The sequence below is a fragment of the Chelmon rostratus genome, chromosome 17 (assembly GCF_017976325.1).
Source record: "Chelmon rostratus isolate fCheRos1 chromosome 17, fCheRos1.pri, whole genome shotgun sequence".
NCBI lineage: Eukaryota > Metazoa > Chordata > Actinopteri > Chaetodontiformes > Chaetodontidae > Chelmon > Chelmon rostratus.
In genome coordinates this window covers 6,019,517-6,045,701 of record NC_055674.1, presented here as the reverse complement: position 1 = coordinate 6,045,701, position 26,185 = coordinate 6,019,517, and the positions used below count along the sequence as shown (strand labels likewise).

The 26,185-nt window shown below is 44.8% G+C and overlaps 1 protein-coding gene across 2 annotated transcripts in view; it reads left to right on the top strand.

Annotated features, from left to right (window-relative positions):
• stat5a (signal transducer and activator of transcription 5a) overlaps nucleotides 1–25,660 on the top strand; it is a 49,926-nt gene extending 24,266 nt beyond the window's left edge. Inside the window, exons 2-20 of one of the 2 annotated variants that reach the window (XM_041956266.1) lie at nucleotides 5,853–5,911; nucleotides 9,670–9,807; nucleotides 9,933–10,089; nucleotides 11,217–11,306; nucleotides 12,247–12,421; nucleotides 13,015–13,145; nucleotides 13,240–13,391; nucleotides 13,780–13,935; nucleotides 16,219–16,398; nucleotides 17,235–17,322; nucleotides 17,914–18,036; nucleotides 18,360–18,452; nucleotides 20,398–20,604; nucleotides 21,337–21,431; nucleotides 21,724–21,866; nucleotides 22,409–22,564; nucleotides 22,700–22,751; nucleotides 23,187–23,297; nucleotides 23,462–25,660. In XM_041956266.1, coding sequence (XP_041812200.1) covers nucleotides 9,680–9,807; nucleotides 9,933–10,089; nucleotides 11,217–11,306; nucleotides 12,247–12,421; nucleotides 13,015–13,145; nucleotides 13,240–13,391; nucleotides 13,780–13,935; nucleotides 16,219–16,398; nucleotides 17,235–17,322; nucleotides 17,914–18,036; nucleotides 18,360–18,452; nucleotides 20,398–20,604; nucleotides 21,337–21,431; nucleotides 21,724–21,866; nucleotides 22,409–22,564; nucleotides 22,700–22,751; nucleotides 23,187–23,297; nucleotides 23,462–23,585 — 2,361 coding nt within the window. In that variant the 5' untranslated portion in view covers nucleotides 5,853–5,911; nucleotides 9,670–9,679 and the 3' untranslated portion in view covers nucleotides 23,586–25,660. The remainder of the gene's footprint in view (nucleotides 1–5,852; nucleotides 5,912–9,669; nucleotides 9,808–9,932; nucleotides 10,090–11,216; nucleotides 11,307–12,246; nucleotides 12,422–13,014; nucleotides 13,146–13,239; nucleotides 13,392–13,779; nucleotides 13,936–16,218; nucleotides 16,399–17,234; nucleotides 17,323–17,913; nucleotides 18,037–18,359; nucleotides 18,453–20,397; nucleotides 20,605–21,336; nucleotides 21,432–21,723; nucleotides 21,867–22,408; nucleotides 22,565–22,699; nucleotides 22,752–23,186; nucleotides 23,298–23,461) is intronic. The other variant, XM_041956267.1, reaches the window with a different exon arrangement.
• The last annotated feature ends 525 nt before the right edge of the window (nucleotides 25,661–26,185 follow it).

Genomic DNA, 26,185 nt, shown 5'->3' with positions numbered 1-26,185 from the left:
CATTTTGTTCAATCTTCTCGTTCCCTGCAAACCACCTCTCAAAATAAGTTGTTCATACTAGCAAGCTTTCAAGCTTCGGTCACCGAGTTTAATTTGGCCTCCAGTTAACGACACAACCGTCGGCAACGCAATTTATCTTTATATTGATCATCAGTTGAGCTGCAGCTGTACCTGCTCTTTGCCTTGTTTAAAAAGGCAAATTAAGTTGTTCCTGCGCGGTCTGCTTGATTTTAATGCGAGAAAGAAGTTAAATCAGCTGAAACACCAGGGAGACAATACGACTTGCTCATGCAACGTTCTTTTTAAAGGACCATACCAAGTTTCGCATGTTTTTGTCAGTTTCGTCATTTTCATCTATATTCACCATGCCTACTGACTATTTTACAAAATCCAAAAGCTATGATATATTTAAAGATTACTTCAACCTATGAAGACTGGACGCCGCACACATAGCAACTTATTTCAAACAGCATGCACAGATTGTTTTTTAATTCTTGACAATAAGAAAGGAGAACATATTGAATGAGCGAGTAAATACAGTGGACACCAAACTGAATGCTCATTAGACATGATGAGGATCATGCTGCCAGCCAACTTCCTGCGAGACTGTGTGTGTGTGTGTGTGTGTGTGTGTGTGTGTGTGTGTGTGTGTGTGTCTGTGTGTCTGTGTGTCTGTGTGTGTGTCTGTGTGTCTGTGTGTCTGTGTGTGCTTGACTGTACCGGAACAGAACTAGTCATTATCATGCAATTCATGGAAAAGGCAAAAAGAAAACAGTCACAGAGCTGCAGGTGAGTGAACTTTTTGCTGCTGATGAAGTAATACTCTGTAAGTCATGATGCTTGTTTTTTGCCTGACGGGGTCTCCCACGGCTGAAGTTGATCGTCCCTGTGAAACAACACACACTGCATAGCTTAATCTCTTGATTTTCAACAGCAGCTGGCTCAGACTAGAATAGACTCCGTCAGCTAGCCCAATCAGGTGCAGTGTCAGAAAAAATAACGGGTTTAACTACTAAATAACTGATAAATGGCCAAACAGTCACAGCCCGGCAGCCTCTAATTGAAATGTGGATGTTTTATTATTGTGTCCAAGCAGCCATTGGTTTCACTCCAGTCTAGTATGAAATGCACAGACTTAAGGTCCATGTCTGTCGTCTGAAAGTTGAAAGCACTGATGGTTCGCCCATATGCTGATGGGAAGTTCCACTGCCTAAGATCTGAGATCTGGCTTCCAAACGGCATCACAGGCAGAAGCTACTGTAGGAAATGTGTATATTTTAAATGAAACCCAGAAAAAATAAGTAATCATGTTGTCTGTGTAAAGGATTCTTTGTGTTTGGTAGATGCTTGCATCAGACAGGTTGCTGTGAGGCAGCAGATTCAAATATTGGTGCAATCTTGTTGGAGGTTACCACAAGCCCTTATACACATCCATCCAGGTGACAATCAGTACTTTAAACTGCAGCACTGTTATTACCTGGACAGAGAATTTAAGACAGGCATAAAATGATCCCACCATGAATCACAATTCATTTTATTGGAATTTTCTAATAGCATGAGTGACATACAAGTACAGGAATGCTTATTTGTCACCTGCATATGACAGCATTCATGTTAGAAAGCTGTAATTCACATGGTAAAATGTTACAGATTGGGTCATCGTAATTGAATTTTCTAATGTAGTGACGAGAACTGCTGTGGCAAATCATTGTCAGGAATGTTAAGCGCATGATTTTTAATTAAACATGCAAAAACACCAGTCTGGTCTGTTTAAAACAGAATGAAACTGGCTGCAGCAGCGTATGGCAGGTTTCTCGTGTGCACACTTTCGTTTCTGGCATTCGCAGCGCTTCGGTGTAAAGGAGTGGTGAGATTGCTTTGAATGGTGGGTGGCACTTCAGTTTCCTAACAGGAAGCGCTTACGTTGATGAATGGCAGTTTTTCCTCAGAGGAAAGAGTGGGTGACACGAGTTTGTGTGTTTAATTTCGCTTTGTACGTGTCGGAGCTGGCTAAATGAGCACGCCGACACATTCTGACCCTGGAGAATGAAAAAAAAAAAAAAAACAACTCTCCGCTGGGCTTTAAATCACACTCGTCAAGCCAAGCCGTGATTGTTGCACGCTAATTGAGCACAACAGAGATGCCGATGACGTCTCAGGGCCAACACTAGAGGGATTGTGGTGTCGTTCCTGCAGCCTGGAAGGCTTGCACGCTGGCTCACAGCTGAAGCTCATCGGAACATATCAGTCAGCAGAGGAGGATGTCTGCTGCTCAGACAAGCACACTCACCCAGAACCGCTCCTTGTTCAGAGGCTCATGGTGTACTGAATACTCTGTCTTTGGCAGAACAAACCAGTGAGGGCTTGGCTCAGAAATGTGATTTCTTTTTGTTGACTTCTCCTCATTTAGAGTGAGAGGGATTTTCTCTCTTTCCCAGTGAAAGCTGATTGTCTGAGCTGGAAAAGCTGTGAAGTTTTCTTCTGTTGTGTGTCCCATGTGCTGCAGGAGCTGATGAGTATCACCAGATGCTGTGATTGGCATTGACGTATGATATATGCACCGTGCTGACAGATGCTGTAAATCTGTCTCGTCCTACAAAAACTTGTCCGGGGTAGAATCACACTTTTGAAGGATAACTTTGAGGCAACAAGTGTTGAATGACAATTTAGTGCCCCCTCTAGTCATTAAAACAGCTCCACGATTGTGAAATAAGAATTTTTGAGGTTTTCAAGAACAACAACTAGAGCAAGTCAACCGCTCGAAATGGAAGTGGAGTTGCTTAATGTGGTTCCACATCCTGAGAGAGAGAGGCTGACTCTCATTCTTCCCTAAAGCAAGTGTGGCTATCAGGTTTAAAGTCTGGTGTGAACTGGGTTGTCTGAACTTCGAATGGCAGACTGTCAGGGTTGAGTGAAATAACATGCATCTTCATTTTAACTTGCATGGTTTTGCTCAGGTAAGCTTTTTACCTGCACACTTATGAAGAGGTAGATGATCAGAAAGAGTTCGCCCTCTCTTCACTGGTGCTGAGAACCCTGTCCGGCTCGGTTAAGACCAGGTTTTGATTTGTTTGTTTTGAGCAGTTGTGTAATTCTAGCTGGAGCCCATTCTCCTGACTTTTCATCCAGCCGTTCTCAACCCATAAATATGCCATGATTCTGCGCAGTGGGTGAAAAAGAAAACCGGCGTAGTTGTTCCCTGCGTCCCTGCCAGTGTTGCGTGAAGAGACCGACTTTGCTTGAACTCGATGTTGAAGGGCGTGTGGCGTGGATTCATTCACGGAACTGGCAATTCATCAGTTGAGCGGAATGAGTGTTTGGTGATACCACGCCGGTGAATTGCTTTAGCTGCAGCGTTCAGCGTTCAGCGTTCGTGTGTGTGTGTGTGTGTGTGTGAAAGAGAGAGAGAAAGAGAGAGAGAGAGAGGAAAAATCTGTTGGCACGGCAGTTTGCAGTAAATTCAAATTGGACAACAAAGGGTATGTGTGAGTGTGAGAACAGCTTTGGAGATGGAGCCAATGTCTCCCTCCCTCTGTTTTTAAGAGAATGGCAATAAAGATAAAAGAGAACGACAACTGATGATCTTTGAAGGTTGAGCCAAGGCAAACGTCAAGTGTTTTGTGTGTGTGTGTGTGTGTGTGTGTGTGTGTGTGTGTGCTCGTACAGAGGGTGGACAGAATACAAGGAACTCCTTACAGAGCGTTGCAAACCGAACATAACATTGCACACATATTACACAACATAACAACTAAACTTAGGTCTGAAATACGACTACAGGTTTGAATCAACAGCTGTGTGACACACAAAGCACTGAACACTATAACTAACGCAGTGTTTATCGCAGAACTGCCAAGCTTCAGTCGCACGGTTATTTTTCTCATCCGTGTCTTCTGAGACAATGTGAAGGTGTGTGAGTTGTTCAGCTGGGATAAAAACCTCCTATATGCGCTTGAGAGGCTTCTCCTCTGAGGAAGCATTAATCTGTTTGCAGAAAACTGAGCCAACAGCACTTCAGAGTCTGTTATGGGAGGAGGAACACATTGGTGAGCACTGTTATGAGGCCCATATTGAGCTGCAATAAACATCTGTGATAATTGCGCAGCGTCAACACACATGACTTATCAATCAGTGATCAAGGGTATTGAAATGGGATGTGTGCTCATGCTCAGTAGCCACTTTATTTTATTTTTCTGTAATGGGTCTTCCATCTATTTGATTAGTGGAACATAAGACCATGATGCAGACCAGTATTATGGTTTGATGTGAGGAACGAGTTGGTTGCATGGGTGCACGGTGTCAGCAGAGCATGCAGACCTGCTGAAGAGTTTATAGGGTCGGTCACATGACAGGTGGGCTACCTTTCCTCTGCGCAGTGAGACACACACAGGACCTGGAAAAACTCAAGACACAGCTATTAGATGAAGCTGCTCCTCTGGTTCGACTGCGAGCGCATTTCTGGGTAATAAGAGAGTTAAATTGGACAAACAAGCAGGATCGAGTCAAGGAAGACAGATCCAGACAGTAAAATAAAGATACGCACATATTTGTCTGGAGACTTGTGCCGGCATATGCGTTTCAGCTGTTCTACCTCTTTAGGGTCCAGCCAGGAACGAGAGCTGTCTCAATCATGATAAGCCCGACCTCAGAGCAGACAGTCATGGCTTTGTGTCAGGCTGTAGTTCAAAATGTAATGCAGATGCCATGACACTTTCCAGCCTTTTGATTGGACCAAACGCTCTCCGTCTCCTGAAAACAAGCATGGATGCAGAGCCTAAGAGTTATAGCAAAGAAAACAGTTGTTCTTGATCATAAAGTGGGACTGTAGACTTTATAGAGATCTCTGTTTTCAGCTGGACGTTCCTATCACTCCATAGTGGATCAGTCTAGTCTTTCTGCGAGGAATTCTGAGAAAGAGACAAAAACAAGGCATGAGCTGGTCTTGAGCTTAAAGAAATACTACATATTACAGCTCGGGTTTTTCTTTTTGCTTATCTGACCCTTTGTTCTCTTGGTTGTGACAACTCTGTACTCACCAAGTTTATTGCTAAGATCTCACAACGTGGTGATGATCAAAATCAACGTAGGAGACACCATCATCATTTATTCAATTCTGTTTTCCTCGTACACAGAACACTAAGCCAGGCTTTTAAAATAAATCCACTGTAGTGACGGTTTAATAAAAGCTCATCTTATGGGACAGAACTTGACTTGACCTGACAGATGTACTGTACTTGCTGTCGTTGCACACACTCATGGTGCAATGAGGAATTATTAGCAACGCTTTTGGTTTTACTTCCAAATAAAAGAGGAGCTAATCTGGCCACACTGTTGGCTGTGTGATGATCAACCCTGTCCAATGACTGCTTGTGGTTATTGCCCCATGCGACCCATTTTTAGTGATATCACCATGTGAGCGGTATGTTATCGTAACCTATAGACTCAACAGACAGATAAAATAAAGCAATAAACAATAATTTTTCTGTCATTTATCGTGTGATTAATGACTGTCAGTTCACGCAGCTGCATTTAAAGTAGCTTTCAGGGCTCTGTTTGTGTCGTTGTTTGCCCACAAACGCCTTTTTTTTAACTGCGGCAGCTTTAGTATCACACACAGCATGCATGCACCTTTCAGCCTTGGGAAGTTTAATAAATTCCATTGTTATGCTGACGTGTCCAAGACAACTGGAATGAACGTAATCTGTTCAGTGGACTTTCCCTTTCAACCTCTAGCTTTTTGTCAATGCTCCTGGTGAAAAAAGATAGCTTCCTCAGAAGCACCCGAAGTTGACTCACTTCCTCCTTTTGCTCTCTCTCTCGCTCTCTGTCTCTGTCTCTCTCTCTCTCTGTCTCAGGTTTGTGGTGCTCCTCTTTAGAGTTTCCTGCTGTTACATGGTAGAGCTGAAGGCAAGAGGTAAGGTGGATTTTCTTTTTTTTTTTTTTGTTAAATCTGCAGTGAAGTTAGCGGTGAAACGGGTAACATGTCACAGCCTTTAGAGTTTCACGTGATAAGAGACAAGTGACGACAAGAGAGAGAGACTTTTTAGCTTTCACACTGTCTCTCAGGTTCATGCCAGGGCAGTCAGTTGCCTCCAAATGCGGCAAGTGCGGTTAGTCAGTCAGACTGAAACAGTTGCTGGGAAGCGTCTCATTCTCCTGTGGGAGGTGAGAATGGAGGTGCTAATGTTGGGCAATCAGCACCTGGAGCTTCCACCTTAAAGAGCTGTTAAGGAGACCAGTAAACCCCAGTTTGCCTCGCTGTCTTTTGGTAACACAACAAACACTGTTTAAAGCGTTCGCTCCCAGCATGCCTCGTGTTGCTGTTTGTCTGTGTAATACAGGATGGCACAGAGCACAGTCCTGCACCCACAATGGGTGTCACAGAAAGAGGTGGTGGAAAGAGGTTTCAAGCTCTTCCTGTTCAGTTCTTCCTCCAATCAGCTGATAGTACGAGTGTTGATGCTCGCTGCTGATGCCCTCACAGATAAAGCATGTGCACATTACTCATTCGAAAAGCACTTAATTGTCTTTTGAAAATGTGCTTCGAGCGTGCCTTTGTATGCCTCCAGTTCGCCGTCTTACACACTATCTGAAGACTATCTGCGTGTTCACGCTGCAGCAAAGATAACGGAGCAGGGTTGTGTCAAGCGTCGTCAACCAGCAGGCTAACATAATGGCAGATTTGATTAAATTACACATGATTGGGTGCTTCAGTTAGCACAGGTGTGACGCAATGCACCATGTCTTAGTAGCAGAGGATAAAGAGCATGCCCAGCCACTGTCACTATTTAACCGTACAGCTCAAGGACCTTATATTATTTGAGTGACAGCTTTACAAATTTAGGCATTAAAGTGAATGAAACTCTGAAGTTGTCTTGCACAGTTTTATAGCAAAAACACTCTGACAGCCTGTTGTCCTTATGAGATTTTCTTTGTGCGTTTTATTTGATCAATACAGACAAATTCCCTTCAATTGTGACTGTTAAAAGTCCCTTAAAATCATCTGCCAAGTGTAGCTGCTGTGATTTCAGCACGCAGTTTACCCAAGCCATCTGTCAGGACTTCTGGATCAAAGCTGTTGCTCCGCAGAGAGGTGAGCCGCTCATAACAGCACACTCTCGTAGCTGCATGACTCCTCTCTGAAGTCTGCGCTCTAGTGCGAAGCCTGCAGAACGAGCTGGAAGGTCAAAGGTTGAAAGTTCAGGACACATTCAGACCGATATAAGTGTAGCAGCATTAGCATAGGCTGACAGGATTAGTGTCTGCAGACGCAAATACCATAAGGACTGGAATTATCTTTTCTCTCTCCTAGACACACATAGTCGGTGAGCATGCACACGTATGGGTGCAGCCACGAGAGGTGATTTCGGCCATGACAAGCGCACACACACACACTCAGATGAGAGGTCGCCGGGGTCCCGGCGTTTTTCATTAAATTGATGTATTATCCAGCTGGCTCATGGTGTCATTAGACAGATGACAGAGAGTCATTTGTGCAAGTCATGGGATCCTCTTAAATTTGAAGCATTTCTTTTTGTGCGTTGAAGTGGCTTCCTGTTTGTTATATAGCACCCATGACAAAGTGCCCGGTCCTAAATCCGCGTAAACAGAGGTTACTGACTAGCGTCTGTTTTTAAAGAGGAAACACTAAAGGAAATGTCTCCAAGTTTAGCAGCAGCAGCCTGGAAATGCCTTGTGGGTGTTATGGATGTCGTAAACTAGTGGTATGATTAAGGAACTGAGCCAGAGGGGGATGAAGTAAAAGAGAGATGAAAAGAGGGACAAACAGAGAGACGCAGTATGTGATGCTATGTGTAGGTCTGTTTGTGTCAATTAGATTTACGTGAAAACACAAAAGATGCACACACACACTCACAGACTCATGTTTTTCATCACTTCTGAGGACATTACAGACTTCCTTTCACTTCTTCACCCTAAAACTGAACGATTTACTAGCAATACCCACAATGTGACTGTGTAAACATATTTATGTCCCCACACTGTGAGTAACACACAGCCACAACCACACAAACACACACGCCGCAAACTTCCCGCGTACTCATATCGCTCAGTCTTTTACTGACAGTGACTGTGCCACTTTTGAGAAGGGTGAGTGGGCGTGTTGACTGGAAACATGTAGCATTGACCTAACGCAAACAGTGCACTAACACCGCAGCACTCAGTGTGGAGCTGTCGGCTCCTGCAGAAGCCCTCAAACACATTCAGAACACGACCGGCTCAACCACCAGAGCTGCAGTCATAGAGGGAAATCAGAGGCAACTGCAGGTTGTTTTTTTTTTCACCAAATCTCTACGCTGTGGCCTGGTAGTAATATGTGTGGGTCAGGTCAGCGTGCATGTAGTCAATTCCCAACGTGGATTTTCTATAAAATGCCAAACATATATGTGTGATTTTGTTCTGTGTAACATTTCTTCTTTCAGGCTTTCCATTTTCGCACTTCACATTCATGTCACAGTGATAACAGTGGAAAGTTTGCCACTTGAAAATCGTAACAATGGGGTCTTGATTTTTCATTTTCACCTGGCAACCGCCAGCTCAAATGACAATGGCTGTAATCAGCTGACTATTAAAGGACCAGTGTTGGAGATTTAAGGGACCTGTTGGCAGAATATGGCAGAAATGGATTATAATAAAAACAAATATGTTTTCATTAGTGTCTAATCAATGAAAGGATCATTGTGTTTTTGTCACCCTTAGAATGAGCTCTTTATATATTTTATATTCACAAATCCACTAAATCCTTCACACCGGTCCTTTAAGCGATCTTTAGCTGCATGAGTTGCTTGGAAACGTTGTCCTCGGCTGAATCTTTCATGAACTTTAATCATTTTAAAACAGAATTTAAAAAAAGGGGAGGGGTCTTAAATAATACACACACAAATGGCAGCTATATGTGATGTAGTGCTAAAAGATAGAGACTAAAGCTGTTCCAGGCAGAGCGACTTAGTCCTACTATGGGATAGAAAAATGTCCTGTTTGATTTCTAACTTATTGTCTGTAACATTGTTCACTTTTGATGCTAGAAGAGAAAATGGTGAGGTGAGGTCAGGTCTCATAAGTTTGTTTGCATTGTGTGTATAAGGTCGTAGTCTGGGGTATAACGCTGGCTGGAGTCGCTTACTCTGATAGCATCCCGGACTGGCCCCTACACAGCGCTACGAGGCCCCTACAAGGGTTTTTTTTTTCCCCCATGTAGACTGTTACTCCACAGACTAACGTCATTACTTTATTACATGCTCCTTGGCCTTTGAAATAACAGCCCATTACTGCCATAGGTAGTAAACCAATTAGCAGAAAATGATAACGATTGCCGCTTGCGTAAGGCCAGATAAGCACACTGTGTACACCATTCCTCATATTCGTTCTGGAACGGCTAAAAAAGTCATCACAGTCATCGCTCACTCACTGTGGCCCCTTGCTCACCACTTCATGGAGAAATTCAGAGCTTGACAGATCTGCCAAACAAAGTTACAGTTGTTGTTCAGGGGAGGGGTCAGTGAACAAACAGTCAACTGAAAGTGAAAGTTTCATAATTACTTCGCCTTATGTGGCCTTAAATGATCTTGCTTTGTTCTCTCGTTACCTCTTTTCTTTTAAGCTGTGTTTCCTGCTCGCACACTGATAAACAGCTCCTTTTTCAATTTTCCACAGGGTGTTGAAGATGGCAGTGTGGATCCAGGCCCAGCAGCTCCAGGGAGATGCTCTGCACCAGATGCAGTCTCTGTACGGTCAACATTTTCCCATTGAGGTGCGACATTATCTGTCCCAGTGGATAGAAGGCCAGCTCTGGTGAGTTGCTCTGCACCATACATGCATACACACACATACAGACATACGTAGTGGCTGACATACGTAGTTGCTGTGCTTGCAGATTGCATCATAGATCATAGACGCGTGTGTGTTTGTGTTGTCAGGGATGCCATAGACCTGGAAAACCCACAGGAGGAGTTCAAGGCCAAACGCCTGCTGGACAGTCTGATCCAGGAGCTGCAGAACAAGGCGGAGCACCAGGTGGGAGAGGACGGCTTCCTACTCAAAATCAAACTGGGACACTACGCTAGCCAGCTCAAGGTAAGTCTTTTGGAAATATTCCTTATCGTGAGAACGGTACCTTACAACTTTTATTTTTTGCCTCACTTGTCCAGCTAAAAGTTTCAGCCTAAAGCTGATTGAGAGACTTTTTAGCTTTGCATATCAGAACAAAAACAATTAGGGCATGAAGCGCCTGATGTTCGTGCAAGACAAAAACAGCTCTGGAGGAATATTGAAATGACATCATAAAACCATGAATTCCACCTGCTCAGACAGCAGCCATGTTTTCAGCAAACACTCACATTTCAGCTATTATCAATCTGAGAAGATGATAAGCCAGCGGTTGGAAGGCACAGCTGTTCAGCCCAGCGCCCTCCTCGCCGTAGTTCTCAGAAAGAGCCTGCGGTGCACTAAATGTTTTAAGAACAGGTTGTATCCACCACGAGGAAAACAAGAGGACGGCCCAAGTGAGGGCCTTGGTAGCTAGCCAGCGCTGCTATTTACGATCGAGCTCCTTGCTCACAGATCCGTTCTTCTGTTTGTCTTCTCCCCTCCCTGAAACCAGGCAGAAAAACAGGGGAAAGGGGGCCGGCTGTGCAAAATCAAACCGCAATCCCGAATTCCTACCGCTCTGTTTTCCCTTCTTTGATTGTGAATGTGCATATATTGATGTGTGTGACATGTGGATTGTGGTCTGCATGTCTGTTACACTAGAGATCCTCTCGTACCTTCAAAAGTCAGAATAACAGAGCCGAACCGGTACTGTTGATGCCCTCTTCTTCTCATAGTGGCGTCGATGCTGGAAGGAAACAATTAAGCTTTTAATGCAACTGACTCGCGGCAGTATTTTTTGAACAGAAAGTGAAACTGCAAACATTACTCAGTAGAACCAATATTACTGTAACACATAAACCACTCAGCCATGGTGTGTGCATGACAATGTGCGTGTGTACTAATGAGTCGTGTCTCTATATGAAGTGCGCCGTGCTTCAGAGATGGGCCTCATTAGGCTCGTCTAATGGGTTTTAGTGTGTCTGTGGCGTTGGCTCCAGAACTTGGCGAGCTTCCTTGATGCGACTAAATTGGCAAGCCCTGTGTGCAGCGGCCGCTCCGCACGCCAGGGGCTAACAAGCCTTAACACAGCACATGTGCTCCTTGTCTTTCAGAGCACGTATGACCGCTGTCCTCTGGAGTTGGTCCGATGCATCAAGCATATCCTCTACACCGAGCAGAGGCTCGTCAGAGAGGCCACCAATGTGAGTAGGATTCATGTGCTGTGAAGTACACACACGCAAGCTGACACCCACATGCATACGTCTGCTCGTTCGTCAACACACGGACATCCTGCTGAAATATAAACTTGCATCAACAAACACCTGTGGCTTCCCCATGCATTATTCATTTTGTAGCCTGCGCAGAGCCTGCAAGCACAAACAGAAACTCAACTACATAATGGTGATTGATCCAGCTATTGGGTAATTGGGTAACAACTCTCCATTTCCTCCATCTATCCCCCCCCAAGGTCTGCAGATTCCTTTGCATTATTATAAATGTGATACCTGCAGCCACTCATACCTTCTCAATCACGCTGTAAAATGGCTTTGTAAAAAGTGTGTTTCTCCACTGCAGCACTGCAATAAGGAAGGAAGTCAAAAATGCAAGTCAAATATTTCACAGTTTATTACAAGCACTGGGTTAGAAAACCATAAAGCCAGCAGTGCGTAAAACATGTGACTCTGAGCTCTCCTGGGGTGAATTGATTTTCAGTCACAACATGCCTTTGCTATTAGTGGAATGCATATTTGGACTGATTGAATTTCACCCTTTTTAGTCTGAACCTTTAGGCACCATAGTGCTCTTGTTTAACTGGCTGCGCAGTCTGCCTGAGTAAGATAAGCAAATGCATGTCCTCCTTCTCTATTTGCAGTGTTTCCATCAGGCTCGTGGTTGCTTTGGATTTTACAGTCAAATAGCCCAACCGCCACACGCAGGAGTCAGTGCATCAAGTCCAGCCTGGTTTTATGTATCTGCTCCAACCCCCACAGATATCCCCAGCAGCTCAGCTCTCATCATAAACAATCCACTGACAGACAATATACAGGCCACGCACCATCCAGCAGAAAACCAGCCTCTCCAATCACTGTTTTAAAACCCATCATTTCCTTTCTGTCTCTCAATCTCGCTTTTGATTGACAGTCGAGCTCTCCGGTGGGCGGGATGATGGACAGCATGTCTCAGAAATACCAACAGATCAACCAGGCTTTCGAGGAGCTTCGCCTGCTGACCCAGGACACTGAGAATGATCTGCGCAAGCTCCAGCACAACCAGGAGTACTTCATCATCCAGTACCAGGAGAGCCTCCGCATCCAAGGTGAGACCAGGGGACGTCTCGTTAGTGCTGCTCTAACGTGATGCAAGGAGAAATGTTTTGACTGGCGAGATTGTGAGGACACTGGCAACAGATGATCAGCTGTGCCAAACATTTGCCTGGTTAAGCCTTTATAATGTTCAAATTTGTTGCTTCTCTGATTTATTTTGTAAACTCAGCGATTGATGTGCAGCTTGAAGCTTACTGTGAAGTTGCGGTGCTGCTTGAGTCAAATTTATAATAAAATATAAAATAAAGGTTTTAAATCATGGTTTCAATCTAATATATGTCATAAGGTGTGAAATTATATTAAAAAAAAACTCCACAAAGCAGAGCAGCTGCACAACAGCTATGGAAATCAATCACCGGGAGCTTCCATCACCTAGTAACCTTTGCATATATTGTGTGTTGCATCATTCGGAAAACATGAATGACATCTTTATGCTAGAGAAGGGTCTCCTGCATAAATCATCATTCCTCTCAAGGATAATGCACACTGTACGTGCATCGATCAGAGATTTTCACCTCCTCCTTTTTTCTCTGACTCATCCCCACCCTTCCCCCATTTGGATGGCAACAACCCCACACGGCCTCAGCTCAGCTGACCAGCCTGGCCACACTTCCCCCTGCTGACCGACAGCTACGGGAGCCCGCCCTTCTCAGCAAGAGAGCCACTGTGGAGGCATGGCTGACCAGAGAGGCTAACACACTACAGAAATACAGACTGGTAAACACATGAACATGCAACGCACACGACCTCAATGCACTGCATGTGCAAGAGCTCTGAAGCGTGATTCCTGTGCGTTTCTGTTTACGTGCAGGACCTGGCGGAGAAGCACCAGAAAACACTGCAGCTGTTGAGGAAGCAGCAGACCATCATTCTGGATGACGAGCTGATCCAGTGGAAGAGACGGCAACAGCTGGCAGGCAACGGGGGCCCACCGGAGGGAGGCCTGGACATCCTGCAGTCCTGGTGAGTTCTCGTCCACCTCCCACCAAGATCGCAGCCACTAGACTCCCTCGCAAAGCAAAGGGTCACTGGTTTACAAGCATTCAATTGACTACCGCTGGGTTTATTTCCAAAGTTTGTTGGCTCCTGATCGCAGAGACATAGACAGGCCACTCTGACAAGTCTGGCTTTTAGGCTTTTATTCATTTATTCTCAGACAAGCTGTGTTTTATTTGCCTTTTTTGGAGAAATAAAGCCTCATTTTTCAGTCAGGGCTTCCTACTGTTTTAAACTCTCCCATTTTAATTTTAATTGGCCTCGTCTGGATTTTCTGTAAGCACTGTCGAAACACAAGTCCATGTCTGTGCTCAGGCCTAATTCCTATATGCGCGTGTTTTTGTGCATGTGTCAGGTGCGAGAAGCTGGCAGAAACTATCTGGCAAAACAGGCAGCAGATCCGGAGGGCAGAGCACCTCAGGCAACAGCTGCCCATCCCCGGCCCCATCGAAGAGCTCCTCAACGAACTCAACAGTACTATCACAGATATCATCTCAGCATTGGTCACCAGGTATGTGTGTGCTTGTCTATGCTTTTAAAGACAAAAAAAAAGATTTAAAGGCATGAATGTAGGCATGATGTAGCATACCATCAGCCCCAGCATGTGTGCAAGTGGATGGGTGCGTTATATACATTAATTGAGGCATCACTCTTTACTGCATTCATTCTTGGCCTTTATACAAACAAGTGCTATAGATGCTACAGAATGAAAGATGCCATCTACTAAAATTAAATTACTCTGGCCTTCTGATTTAATCCACATGACTGTATGTGGATTGTGGACTGTATCAATGTGTGGGCATTTGTGAGGACTTCAGATGAAGTTAAGGTTGAAGCTGCAGTCCTGGTTGATTTTGAGACGCCTGTGGTTACCGTGGTAAAAGCAAATGCAGATTGATACGACAGCAAACACTCCTACAGCAGCTACTTTGTCAGAAGAGCAACTGGTGAATCCGTTTACAGTGCAGCCAAACAAACAAACTTAATGAAGAAGTTGCTCATTAATAGCGTTAACTGCGAGTGGTTCATGACGTAACGTACCAACAGCTCACTGTGGTTACACCTTGTTTCATTTCTCCCTGTAATATTTACACTTTGTCAGAAAATGCTAAAAATCTCTCACTTTGTCGACACATTTTTGATAAATAATCGCAACTGCATTGCATTTCCTGTGGCTGCTTCACAATTACAGCCTCTTAGTGCTTCGCCAGTTGAATGCTTTTAACGTGACGCAGCTCTAATTTGGTGCACAGAGAGTGAACAGCAAGCATTGAAGCTGATATTGAGATAAAATAATAATGAGAGATTGTAGTTGCGATGGAACTTTCAAGCAGCCTTAGTTCAATAAAGTTAAAGTGGTGTCCTGTCTGCACGTATTAAAGTCTGTGCTTTGTGCTGTGCCAAAGCAGAAGTCCCTCTGATGGCTTCAGGTCACATGTAACAAACTACATCATCCAGCACTGCTTTAGACCACATACAGAATGAGCCATGGACAGGAGGAGAGAAGAAGCCCTGATGTGGTAGAAGAAGACCGTGTTAAATGGAGGGGGAGAGATATGAGAGAGTCTGGGCTGAATTCGAATGAGCCCAGAGGCAAAGGATTCGAAGCTGAATGCACCTTAAGACGTCTGCTGAGACAAAGAGCATGCAGTGTGCAGGAGATTAAAGGAGAGCAGGAGCACTTGCAACTTCATTCAATGCATTATTTTTGGCCCAAAGTCACATCTGCCAGGGTCCTTTAGCCCCCCAGCATTTCTGAACAGGAAGTAGTCTTAAGTTTTTGACAGCCTCCTCTCCCACTTCCTGAAAAGATTGTCCCTGCGGGGACCTTTAACACATTGAGAAGCCATATCTCTGTCACAGCGATTTGTGATTGGCCACCGACAAGCCTGCACCCAGACAGTAATGCACTCCTATCACGCACAGTACAAACGCAGGCTTCCTCAGCAACATCCTCCCCATGTTCTTCTAAAGCCTTAGTGTTAATGTGGAAATCAGGAGACAGCTTGACAGAAAATCACACCAACGTTGTTAAAAGTAAGTGTTGACCCTGTTAGTTGACTGAACAATGATTGCATTCATCACCTTCTGCTGGTGAGCATGGTTACAATTAAGGTAATTTTCAAAGGCTGGCATAATCAAATTTGCAGGTCAGTGGAGTTTAAAGGAACCCTGTGGAGCTGTCTTTGTAAACAGTTGTGTCATCATTTCACACCAAACCACATTATATGTGTGCTTAAAGGCTAATTAACATGTTGAAAACATTTAAACATCACAACAACTCTGTCTTTTGTGTGTTTTAAACACCCATCGCTTACAATCAATTTCAGCTTTCTGCAGTGTTTGCAACTTTGTAATAAGCCATTATGGCTTTTAACAAGACAATTCTAAGCTAATACTGATGGAATACATACAAACGCAGCTTTGATCTGATGATCCAGAAGTGGTCACCATTCTGGCTTCTGGAAATTATTTTTGCATATTTTTGGCTACGCTATATGAAATGCATGACGAGAGGTAGAAGAGAAGAGTGGACATTACGTGCAGCAAAGCGTATGGCCTAGGTGTTGACTCACCCCACCTTTAAAGTAGTAGCACACATTATGTGCACTTTAAGGGTGGGGTGAGTCATTCTGGAGAAACAGCACACACACAGAATGGACAGCTAGCAGACCGTGAGGAGATATCAATCATCTTTCTCCTGCATGACTCCCCCCACCCTTGACTGGCTGAGCAACTTCATCAACAGGACTTTGTTCTGCCATTCAATCTAGCTCTCTTTTTGTCTCCACAGCACCTTCATCATCGAGAAACAGCCTCCGCAGGTGCTAAAAACCCAAACCAAGTTCGCCGCTACAGTGCGCCTCCTAGTGGGTGGGAAATTGAACGTGCACATGAACCCTCCGCAGGTCAAAGCCACCATCATTAGCGAACAGCAAGCGAAAGCCCTGCTGAAGAACGAGAACACAAGGAAGTAAGTCCAGTGCGCCGTTCATGTCAGCGTGGATTTAAAAAGAGGAAACGCACACAGAAAGCACACAAACGCTTTTCTGGAGGCTCTGATTTCTTCTATTTGGCGACATTGCGACATGCTATATTTTTGATTACTACAAGAAAATCCTTTTTGTATCACATATTTCACCACGCACACGAATGCTTTCTCATTGTAGCATCAACATGCCACCCTCCTGTTTATTCTTCTCTGTATCCACATTTTTTTACTATCCGTACTTCCTTTAGCAAGGACAGTGCGATGAGCTCCCATGGGGCCAATAAGATAAGGAGTCTTAGTTTTCTATGGGGATTTCTGGATCCCAGGATGACCCCTGGTCTAGTGATTCCAGACCTCACCGCAGAGACATGGCTGGAACGAACAGCGCCTCACAGGAATCTATGGTGTGGATGCAGAATCCACATTTAGCCTGTTCCACAGCCTCATTCCACATTCCTCCGGACTAATAGAAACCTTCCAAGACTGTAGGTCAGCCAGTGGTGAAATGGGCGAGCAATTCAACAGCTCGGCCATCATCTGCTGCTCCTCATCTGAACCACTTGGTATGGCACACAATCCACAGCCCGTAGACATCCGCATGGTGTTTCCTCATGTAGAGAAGAGAGCGATGGTGGTTGTTAATTACACAGGAAACGAGAATGAGCATCATTCCTACACCCTGCGTGTTTTACACTCAGCTCCTGCTGTCCAAATGAGCATCATTTTCTTTTAATTTCTTCTGGGAAGACTCTAATTCTCAGCACTCGCGTGCGTCACAGCAGACATTACGGCTAATTGGGATGGTTTCTCTCCTTCAGCGACAGCAGTGGGGAAATTCTCAACAATAACTGCGTGATGGAGTACCACCAGACGACAGGCACTCTCAGCGCCCACTTCAGGAACATGGTGAGTGCTCTTGAAGTGAAGTAAGTACACCGAGCTAAATATCTCATTGCCCACGGGTCTTCACTAGAAAGCAGCTTTCCCAAATGTACAGTATGTAGCGCTGAAGTGAAGCAACTGCCAGGATGTGTTTGATCGCCATGTGCTGTGATAGCATCGAAATCCATGACAAAAGTGGCTCTATGTTGAAGTATGCTTGAAAGAACATTTTCTTCTGATAACTGTAGATATAATCCCTTGGGGTGGAATTGCTTCATGTGTTACTGATGTATATTTCCAGCAGTTTGGGGATTTCTAGAAGAAGTTAATAGCAAACATTTTTCTGCATTATGTATATCATGTATTTTATTGATTCTTGTACGTTGCATTATCCCAGATGTTTCCAGCAATGTTCAAACCCAGTCTGCAGCTTCCAGAGAGCCTCTCTCTATATCACACATGGATTATTTACACATCAGCCCTGTAGTCTGACTCAAACTGAATTATACATGCATGTACTGTAGGTATGAGGTGTGCATTGTCAGCCTAACGGTGCAACATGTACAATGTGTATCTGGCATTTCTCATTCCGAACACATGTCGTCTTTCATTCAGTCTTTGAAGAGGATCAAGCGATCAGACAGACGGGGAGCAGAATCTGTCACAGAAGAGAAGTTCACCATTCTGTTCGAGTCCCAGTTTAGTGTCGGAGGCAATGAGCTCGTCTTTCAAGTGAAGGTAGGGGGGCGCAGACGGACGGGAGTGCATTAGCCCTGACGCAAGATACTATAGATTTGTACTCCTGCAATTGTGGGAATTTGTTCAAATCACAAATCATCCAGCATGCAATCCTACAAATATGGTGACACGCAGCACACCACATCAGCCCGACCAGTCCTTCTCATTCCCATTCCTCATCTGTCCTCTTCCCACAAATTTTATGACGTGGTTTAAAAAGCTCTTCCTTACAATTAGAGCCACAGAAATACCACGAAGTTCATGTTGTTTTGCAGTATGTGGAGCGTGCTTACACTGATGGCCTCTCTTCTTTCTCTGAACAGACGTTGTCACTTCCTGTAGTGGTGATAGTTCACGGTAGCCAAGACAATAACGCCACGGCAACAGTGCTGTGGGACAACGCTTTTGCAGAGCCGGTGAGTAAATGTTTGCATACAATTTTTATTCAGAGATTACTAAACTTTTGATCAGCCGGTGTTTTTAAACGTATAAGACACCTACGTGTCGCATCAACTCTGCAGTTCTGTCTCTCAAATCAGGAATCAGGAATCATTTATTGTCATCACAAAAGTTTCCAAGTGCAACGAAATTCTGTTCAGTTACACCGTCCCAGAGGACACAATGGCACAAAAGACAGTACAAATAATTGACATGGGAAGACAGGGACAGGAGAACCACGATGCAACCAGCAGGGCGGCGCCTCGCTTACTAGATGAAAAACAAATGAAAACAGGAGGGGAGGGAGAGGAGAGAGAAAAAAAAAGACTAATCTCAGACTGCGCCCATTGGGGGGGGCACAGTGTGGGCTTGGTAAAAAAAAAAAAACACCTCAGCACAAGCAACATTTAAGACATCATAACAAGACTGTAACACCTGCACATGTGGGTGGGGGAAGGAAGTTTGGGGGGGGGGGAGTCACAGCACAGTCGCCCGGGGGAGGGCTGCAGCTCCTACAGGGCGCCGTCCTCAACCCTTGGCCTACTATGCCGCACGGGGGAAGGAGGGGGGTGAGGAGCCAAAGAAGGCGTTGAATTGAGGGTAAGGGTGAATGTCCCAGAACGAGGTGGGGTCGGAGCATCTTGTCTGCAGAAACATCCAGGAGAGTGGAGAGATAAGCGTCCTTGAGAAGGCCGCTTATGTCTGGGAGCCAATGGAGATAACAATTGTTTTGGGACGGGCCGACCTGGAATTTTTCTGTCTGCCCTTGAGTCTCTCTGGTCTCACGGTGGCTTGCTCCAAAATGTCCGAATTAGTGACCAATTCAGCCGAGCCGAGCCGACAGCTTCTCCAAGTTGTTATCCGACCGGCGAAGGAGCTCAGGAATTGCATCCAGTTTGCGATTGAGCTCACAAATCGCTTGAGTCTGAGTGCTGGCAGCCCTGCACATTCCCTCGATCAAGGCAAGCAGCTTGCCAATTTCCGCCAGCATCTTCCTTATTATGCAGTAGATCAGGTATCCGCCAAAGCCAAACAGCAGAAAGCCTAAGATCATAAATCCAATTGTGTATGCATCTTCAACATCCTCAACGGAAAGAACCGACAGACACACGATCCTCCCCTTCTCCCAGGAGTCCAACGTGTAGCCGGCTGCGAACGTTCCGTCAGGGCAGGCGGGTTCTCCTTTACCCAACTTCATTGTGGAGAAAATATGGTCAATTGCATTGAGAGACCAGCTGACCAGATCCATCATTTTTGGATTTGGAGGAGAATGCAGAGAGAGGCTCCGAGATAGTTAGACAGAGACAGCACAGGACAAAGAGCAGTAGCAGGGTAGATAAGGGCAGGGAGGGAGCGAAAGAAAAAGCGTCCGCCTTCTTCGAGAGCCAGAAGTAAGGTCCTTTTACTCATCACATTTTCAGCATTGTGTCACATCCCAAACACACCTTGTGAACCATAGTCCCGGACACATAGGAATTGTGTTTATCCACACAAAATGATAAACAATTCTAAAAGCTGACCAAGAGCTTCAATTAATTTATCAAAAAAAGATGCTTCAAATGTCATCGCTGACATTTTTATAGACTAAACCATAAATCAATTAATAAGAAAACACTTAGCAGATTAAACAATAATAAAAATAATCAATAGTTCCAGCCCTTCATATGAATATGAACCTTTTTTTCATTTATATACAAGGTCTAGTCACCAAGTAGATTAACCTCTGTATACTGTACGTGTCCTCTGTGGTTTATTTTCTGTTCATCTGGATCAATTCATGGAAAATGTGCTAATCCTTGCAAAAGCAGTGATGCAATATAAAAAATACCGCTCCTCTGATAATAGCTGTGCGTGCACTTGTTTATGTGCCCATGTTTGCACATGCTCATGTAAATCCTCCGCCGTCTCCTCCACTGTCCGCAGGGACGGGTGCCTTTCCTCGTGCCAGATAAGGTGCTCTGGCCTCAGCTGTGCGATGCCATCAACATGAAGTACAAGGCTGAGGTGCAGAGCAACCGAGGGCTGTCTGAGGAGAACCTGGTCTTCCTGGCTCAAAAGGCTTTCAGCAGCTCCAGCAACAACCCTGACGACTACCGCAGCATGACGATGACGTGGTCGCAGTTCAACAGGGTCAGCACAAGTCTCGTGATTCTCTCCCTATGTTTTCTCCGTGAATTTAAATGCACAGCTTATATAAAGAGCATAGTAATTATCTGTTAACAGCAGTTTTTAATGCATGGATTTGCATCATACTTGGGGTTTTCTCTTCCTTGCATTTTTGAAATGCCCGCAGGCCATTTTCAGTAAGCCATTTCAGCCACATGCTCGTTCTCCATGGAGTGATTCACCATTGGTTATTCATACATAGAAGATTTCGTGCTCCATTTGCCGCGTCCCTACAGCCCTATTCTGTAGTCGACTTGAGCGAGAACACCTCATTGGCAGCCAGGTCTTCATCTTAATGGGCCTGTTTGTCCACACAGTGAAAGGCTGGAGGCCTCATTTTCTGGCTCAAAGCAGCCGCCGATGGCAGGAAACGCACTCACATTCACCACACACCATCGGTCTCATTAGATTACAGGAGCATCAAGTTTCAGCCACCTCACGCACTGGTGTGTCAGCGACGTGCACACACAGTTTCACCCTCTCTTCTTTTTCCTCAATGTATACACACACAGCTGCACACTTGGTTAAATCATAAACACAGAGAGGAAAGTGGGATGAGGACACGTTGTTCTCTGTATTTATTTCCTGGATGGACATGAGGGAATGTAAAACCTTCTAAAAGATGTACATGTCTGTTTGAACCCAGTGTGCCTTTTAAAAAAAATCTTTTCCCCCCAAAAAACCTTTCGCTTGCAGGAAAGCTTGCCAGGAAGGAACTTCACATTTTGGCAGTGGTTTGATGGTGTGATGGAACTCACAAAAAAGCATCTCAAACCACACTGGAATGACGGGTGAGGAAACTTTTTTTTTTTTTTGTCAGTTTCAATCTTTGGCTGTAAAATGTGGCAGCACAGAAAAATAAAAGCACTACCTCTCTTTTTTCAATTTGACAGCTGGACTGCATGTTCGCTCAGAGTAAATGTTTTTCTGTCCCCATTTTGTCACTCTTGAGAACTCAGGCAGTTGTTCACTTTCATGATTTTCCATGGCAACCTGGGGAGCTGGACCCGCTCTCTCCAGTAAACGAGGCACACAGCAATTCTAATGTCCTTCTTTTTCTTTATATTCCCCTCCTCGTTTCAGGGCCATATTGGGCTTTGTGAACAAGCAGCAGGCTCAGGACATGCTGATGTCCAAACCCAACGGCACTTTCCTTCTGCGCTTTAGTGACTCTGAGATCGGAGGAATCACAATTGCGTGGGTGGCAGAAAATCCCAACAAAGCAGGTATGCTTCTAAGAAAAGTTTGCATTTGCATTGCTCTGCAGCACGCCGCTCTCATCGCCATGACAAATGACAAATGACAACCTGCAGGAAAGGCAGATGCGTCATGTTACCATTTTGCAAAATTAAAGATGCATTAAGCGATTTCTGACCACCAGGGGGCAGAAAGACAAACTGCAGCTGGCATGTTCTCATTATTACCACGTTACCAAACTTACTCGCACATACAAAAGGACACGGTAATATGGGCATCCCATTCAGCTTTCTCACACCTGATGAAGATAACTGTAATAATTGCTCGACCCTGCGTTAGGTGGGCAAAAATATCCAAAAAACTGTCGCCTCATTGGCTTGCTAGATGTTAGTGTACAAGCTATTTTTTTAGTTGGCTGTGTATGATTTCATGCTGGGCGCGTATTATTCAATATGTTTGCACAAGGGGGTTTAGATAGAGTATATAGAGTATAATACTGAATTATCTGGAGAAAACCTGATGATATTACTGTTGTAGCTGACACTGTGGTGTGGGTGCTTTGTGTCTCCAGGTGAGAGAATGGTTTGGAACCTCATGCCCTACACAACCAAAGACTTCTCCATTCGCTCTCTGGCTGACCGCATCAGCGACCTCAATCACCTCCTGTTCCTCTACCCCGACAGACCTAAGGATGAGGTTTTCTCCAAATATTACACCCCACCACTCTGTAAGCAAACCCCTGTTTGCACAGGCGGCCGTTACTTTCTAAATTTAATATCACAGTTGCGCGGCCTTCGCGACGAAAAGGTGTCTTGATTGCTGCACTGAGCCTCCTCTCTCCTTGTGCTTGTTTGTTTTAAAGCCAAAGCAGTGGATGGCTACGTGAAGCCGCAAATCAAACAAGTGGTGCCCGAGTGAGTATCCAGCTTCCTGTTCACCCTTCCTCCTGTTCTTCCATTCCCGCTCCGGCTCCCCTCTCTTCCCTCCCTGCCGTCCACCCAGCAGTTTTTCCTCTGTGGCAACATTTAGAGTTAATCACTAAATATTGGACCTTGAATTCAGATCAGCTATTAGTTAGCTGTTACAGTTGGAGGAGGCCAATTAAGAGTGGCCGGGGTTCCTGAGCGAGCTTGTCTTCCACTCATCATTAGAGTTAGGCTTGTTAGTTAGCAGGCCCCGCTCCCGCGTCTCCACGGCTGGTTCAGCTGCAGTACAGAGAACGGATGTAATGATGCAGCGAGGCCTGGAAAACATGCTGAGGGTAGTTGCTTAGGCAACTGCAGAACATAGACTGATAGGCTTTTATCTTGGGTTTATGTGTGTTTGTGTGTGCGTGTGTGTGCGCACAGGTTTGCTACGGCCAATCCAGACCCAACAAGTGGGAACCCAACCTATATGGATCACGGCGCCTCCCCAGCACCTGTCAATCATCCTCACAACTACGGCATATACCCACCTATGTGAGTCAACGAGTCTTTTGAACACATGAGCTGCTCTGTACGGGTGTGTGCGTGCGTTTTGTGTGAGCGAAGAGTGTCGTGTAGCTCTTGCTGGTTTTTCTTTCGGGTGATGTGCTGCCGGCTTGTCTGAGTGTGGTTTGGCTCCGCTCTGTGTCCCGTGGCAGGAGCGACTCAATGTTGGACGCGGACGGAGACTTCGACCTGGACGACACCATGGACGTGGCGAGGCATGTAGAGGAGCTCCTCCGGCGGCCCGTAGAGAGCCAGTGGGGCGGCCAGCAGTCCTGACCCTTGACCTCCGAACCCGTGTCAACACCAAACAAACCCTGCCTCCAAACTTGCCCCACTCGCATTGACATTTCTCATGGTTTAATTCCATTCATTTCTCTTTTTTTTCAGATAGCTATAATGTGAAGTGTTAATAATGGTTGTGATTTTTTTTTCTTTTCAGCATGAGAGCATGCATGTACGTGACTTCTCTTAGTTTTATTTGTGTCCATAAGTGTTTGTAAAACAGACTAGGTATAATGCAAAACCTGCAATGTTACAGTATTGTGAAAAAGAAAAGAAAAGGTAATGTTCATTCACGTCGTGCATGCGTTTCCAATTGATTTTGAACGGATTTCAAAAATATGCTACTGTATGAAGTCATTTTAACAGCTGAATGTCTTTATTTTGTTACATTTTCTTCTTTGTAAATGGGTTATCAGTATTTTGATAGTGACATTGAACTTGCCCTTTGACAAAAAAAAGAAGAAACTTTAATACTGAGGGTTTTGCTTTTGCTCTTTACAACATTATCCGATTCACCGCTCTGCAGAGTTACGGTCTGTTTTCCGAATCGATATACACTAACCTAAAGGCAGAGCGACTCTCTTTGCTCTCTGCGACTGACAGCACACACATCAGCACACGGTACACATGCGCAAGTGTACGATGTATTTGTTCCGATTTGTTCACCAGCTGAAACCCAGGTCGGGGGTTTATGCACCTCCCTCGCTCTCACAGGGCTATTTGTCTTCTGTTTGTACACAGAAATGCAAATCTAAGCATTTACCCAGCGCTGCCTGCTTTTCCTCTCAGGTCCCTCTGTTCCCCTCATCAACGCTACCTCGCATTATTCTACTGACAGTTCTTGTTGCTATTGGTTCTGTTGCCGTTCCTGCGCCACATTCACACCAGTAGGTACGCTCATTGGGTTTTGTTCTCGTAATTTGTGTTAATATGTGCAAAGGAGATCCCTTCCTGCCCCACGGCTAACTCTGTTGGCTGTTTTATGCTTGAAGCCGCTCACCCGCTGAAGGCCAGAGGCGTGAAGTGTCACGTGTCCGCTCGGTATGCCTGAGTATTCCCCTTCTGACTTCTCTGCCTATCCGTCCACTTGTCCCCGTAGCTGCGTCACGACAGGGTGGCAGAACCGGCATGTGCAAGTTTCTGTGACCGCACCAGCAGCTGAAGTTGCCAAGCGTATGTAGACTGATAGCTGCAGGCTTTGAATGCTTGCATGGACTCACCGGCCACTGGGCCACATATAGAACTCAAGGATGAATCAGTCTGTTTTTTTTGTTTTTGTCCGGCTTTTGTTATTGGTCAAGATTGGTTCTCATTGTGCGTCCCCCTTTTTTGCTGCACATAAAACATTTGCAAACACATTAGTCGGATAGAAAAGGCCGAGACTATTACCCCACTCCCTCCTCTCACACACACACACAACACAACGAAAATATGTCGTCGACAAAAGCCTTGCACCTCAGGAATGAATCGCTTTGCTTAGCTGATGTATAAGCCAAATAGAAAATGATCTATGTATACAAAATATATGAATTTATTTTCTTTATCATAATTCTATTTTATTATTGTTTCTCTGGCACTCCCCTGTTGAATGTATCCCCCTTTGCATGACCCTGTTGAGGATTTACATACAAATACCTCCTCAGTCTGAGCTGAAGTTTCAAGTGTCACCAGAAGTCCCAGTTGAAAAAGGACACAGAGCAACTGGAAATCAGAGAAGAATTTATGATGTACTTTGTGTTTGTCCGACAGACATTACAGTATTAAAGATATTCCCTCGTCTATCTTTTCACCTCGTCTTCAAGCATTTTTTTGTATCTCGCTTTTTGAAATCTCAAGCTACACAGGCGGTCTTGTGACATTATCCCTCATCACCATTATTCTCATCATTTTTAAGCTTTGTTCCACTGTAGACTGTGTTTTTCTCGATGATGTAGATGGCGCTGTGTGCTGTTCGATGTATGTACCATGTTTGTGGTTTGGGTTTATCACTTGGAGGTTTTCCAAGAGAAACAGCTGTTGAGTTGAAAAGAAGAAAATAAAGTTTTATAAATAATTTTAACTTGGCCTGTGGAAGTACGGAAGATTTTCACGTCACTACAAAATAAATGCTGTTTTTTTTTAAAGTGTGCAGTCGCCACCGTCGACTCAATCCCCCAGCAGCAGAGTCAGAGAAGTGGCTTTCCAGAAGCTTACCTGGATTCAACAGGAACATGCAGAGGAAAAGCATTATGTTTAAGTGCATCCTATACAATATATGAGTGAGTGGTGGCAACTAAACACTATACTTACAGGTACTAATGTATAACTGTCAAAGAGCTCCTATACACTGCTCCATTACTGATCCACTGCAATGCACAAAGTGAGTTTCTCTGCCATCAAGGAAAGACAGGATTTTATCTTGCAACATATAACAAACTATTGCACTCATCTATATACTGTATGAGGATGATTCTGCATGATAAGAACATTTTGGTGCCACGGGTGGAAGGAAATTTCTTTTACAGGTGTTTCAGATGAGACTGTCACTCATTTTGCAGAGAAACCCTTCATCCCATTCCCCGAGGACAAATCCCAATGATACTTGACATGAGATT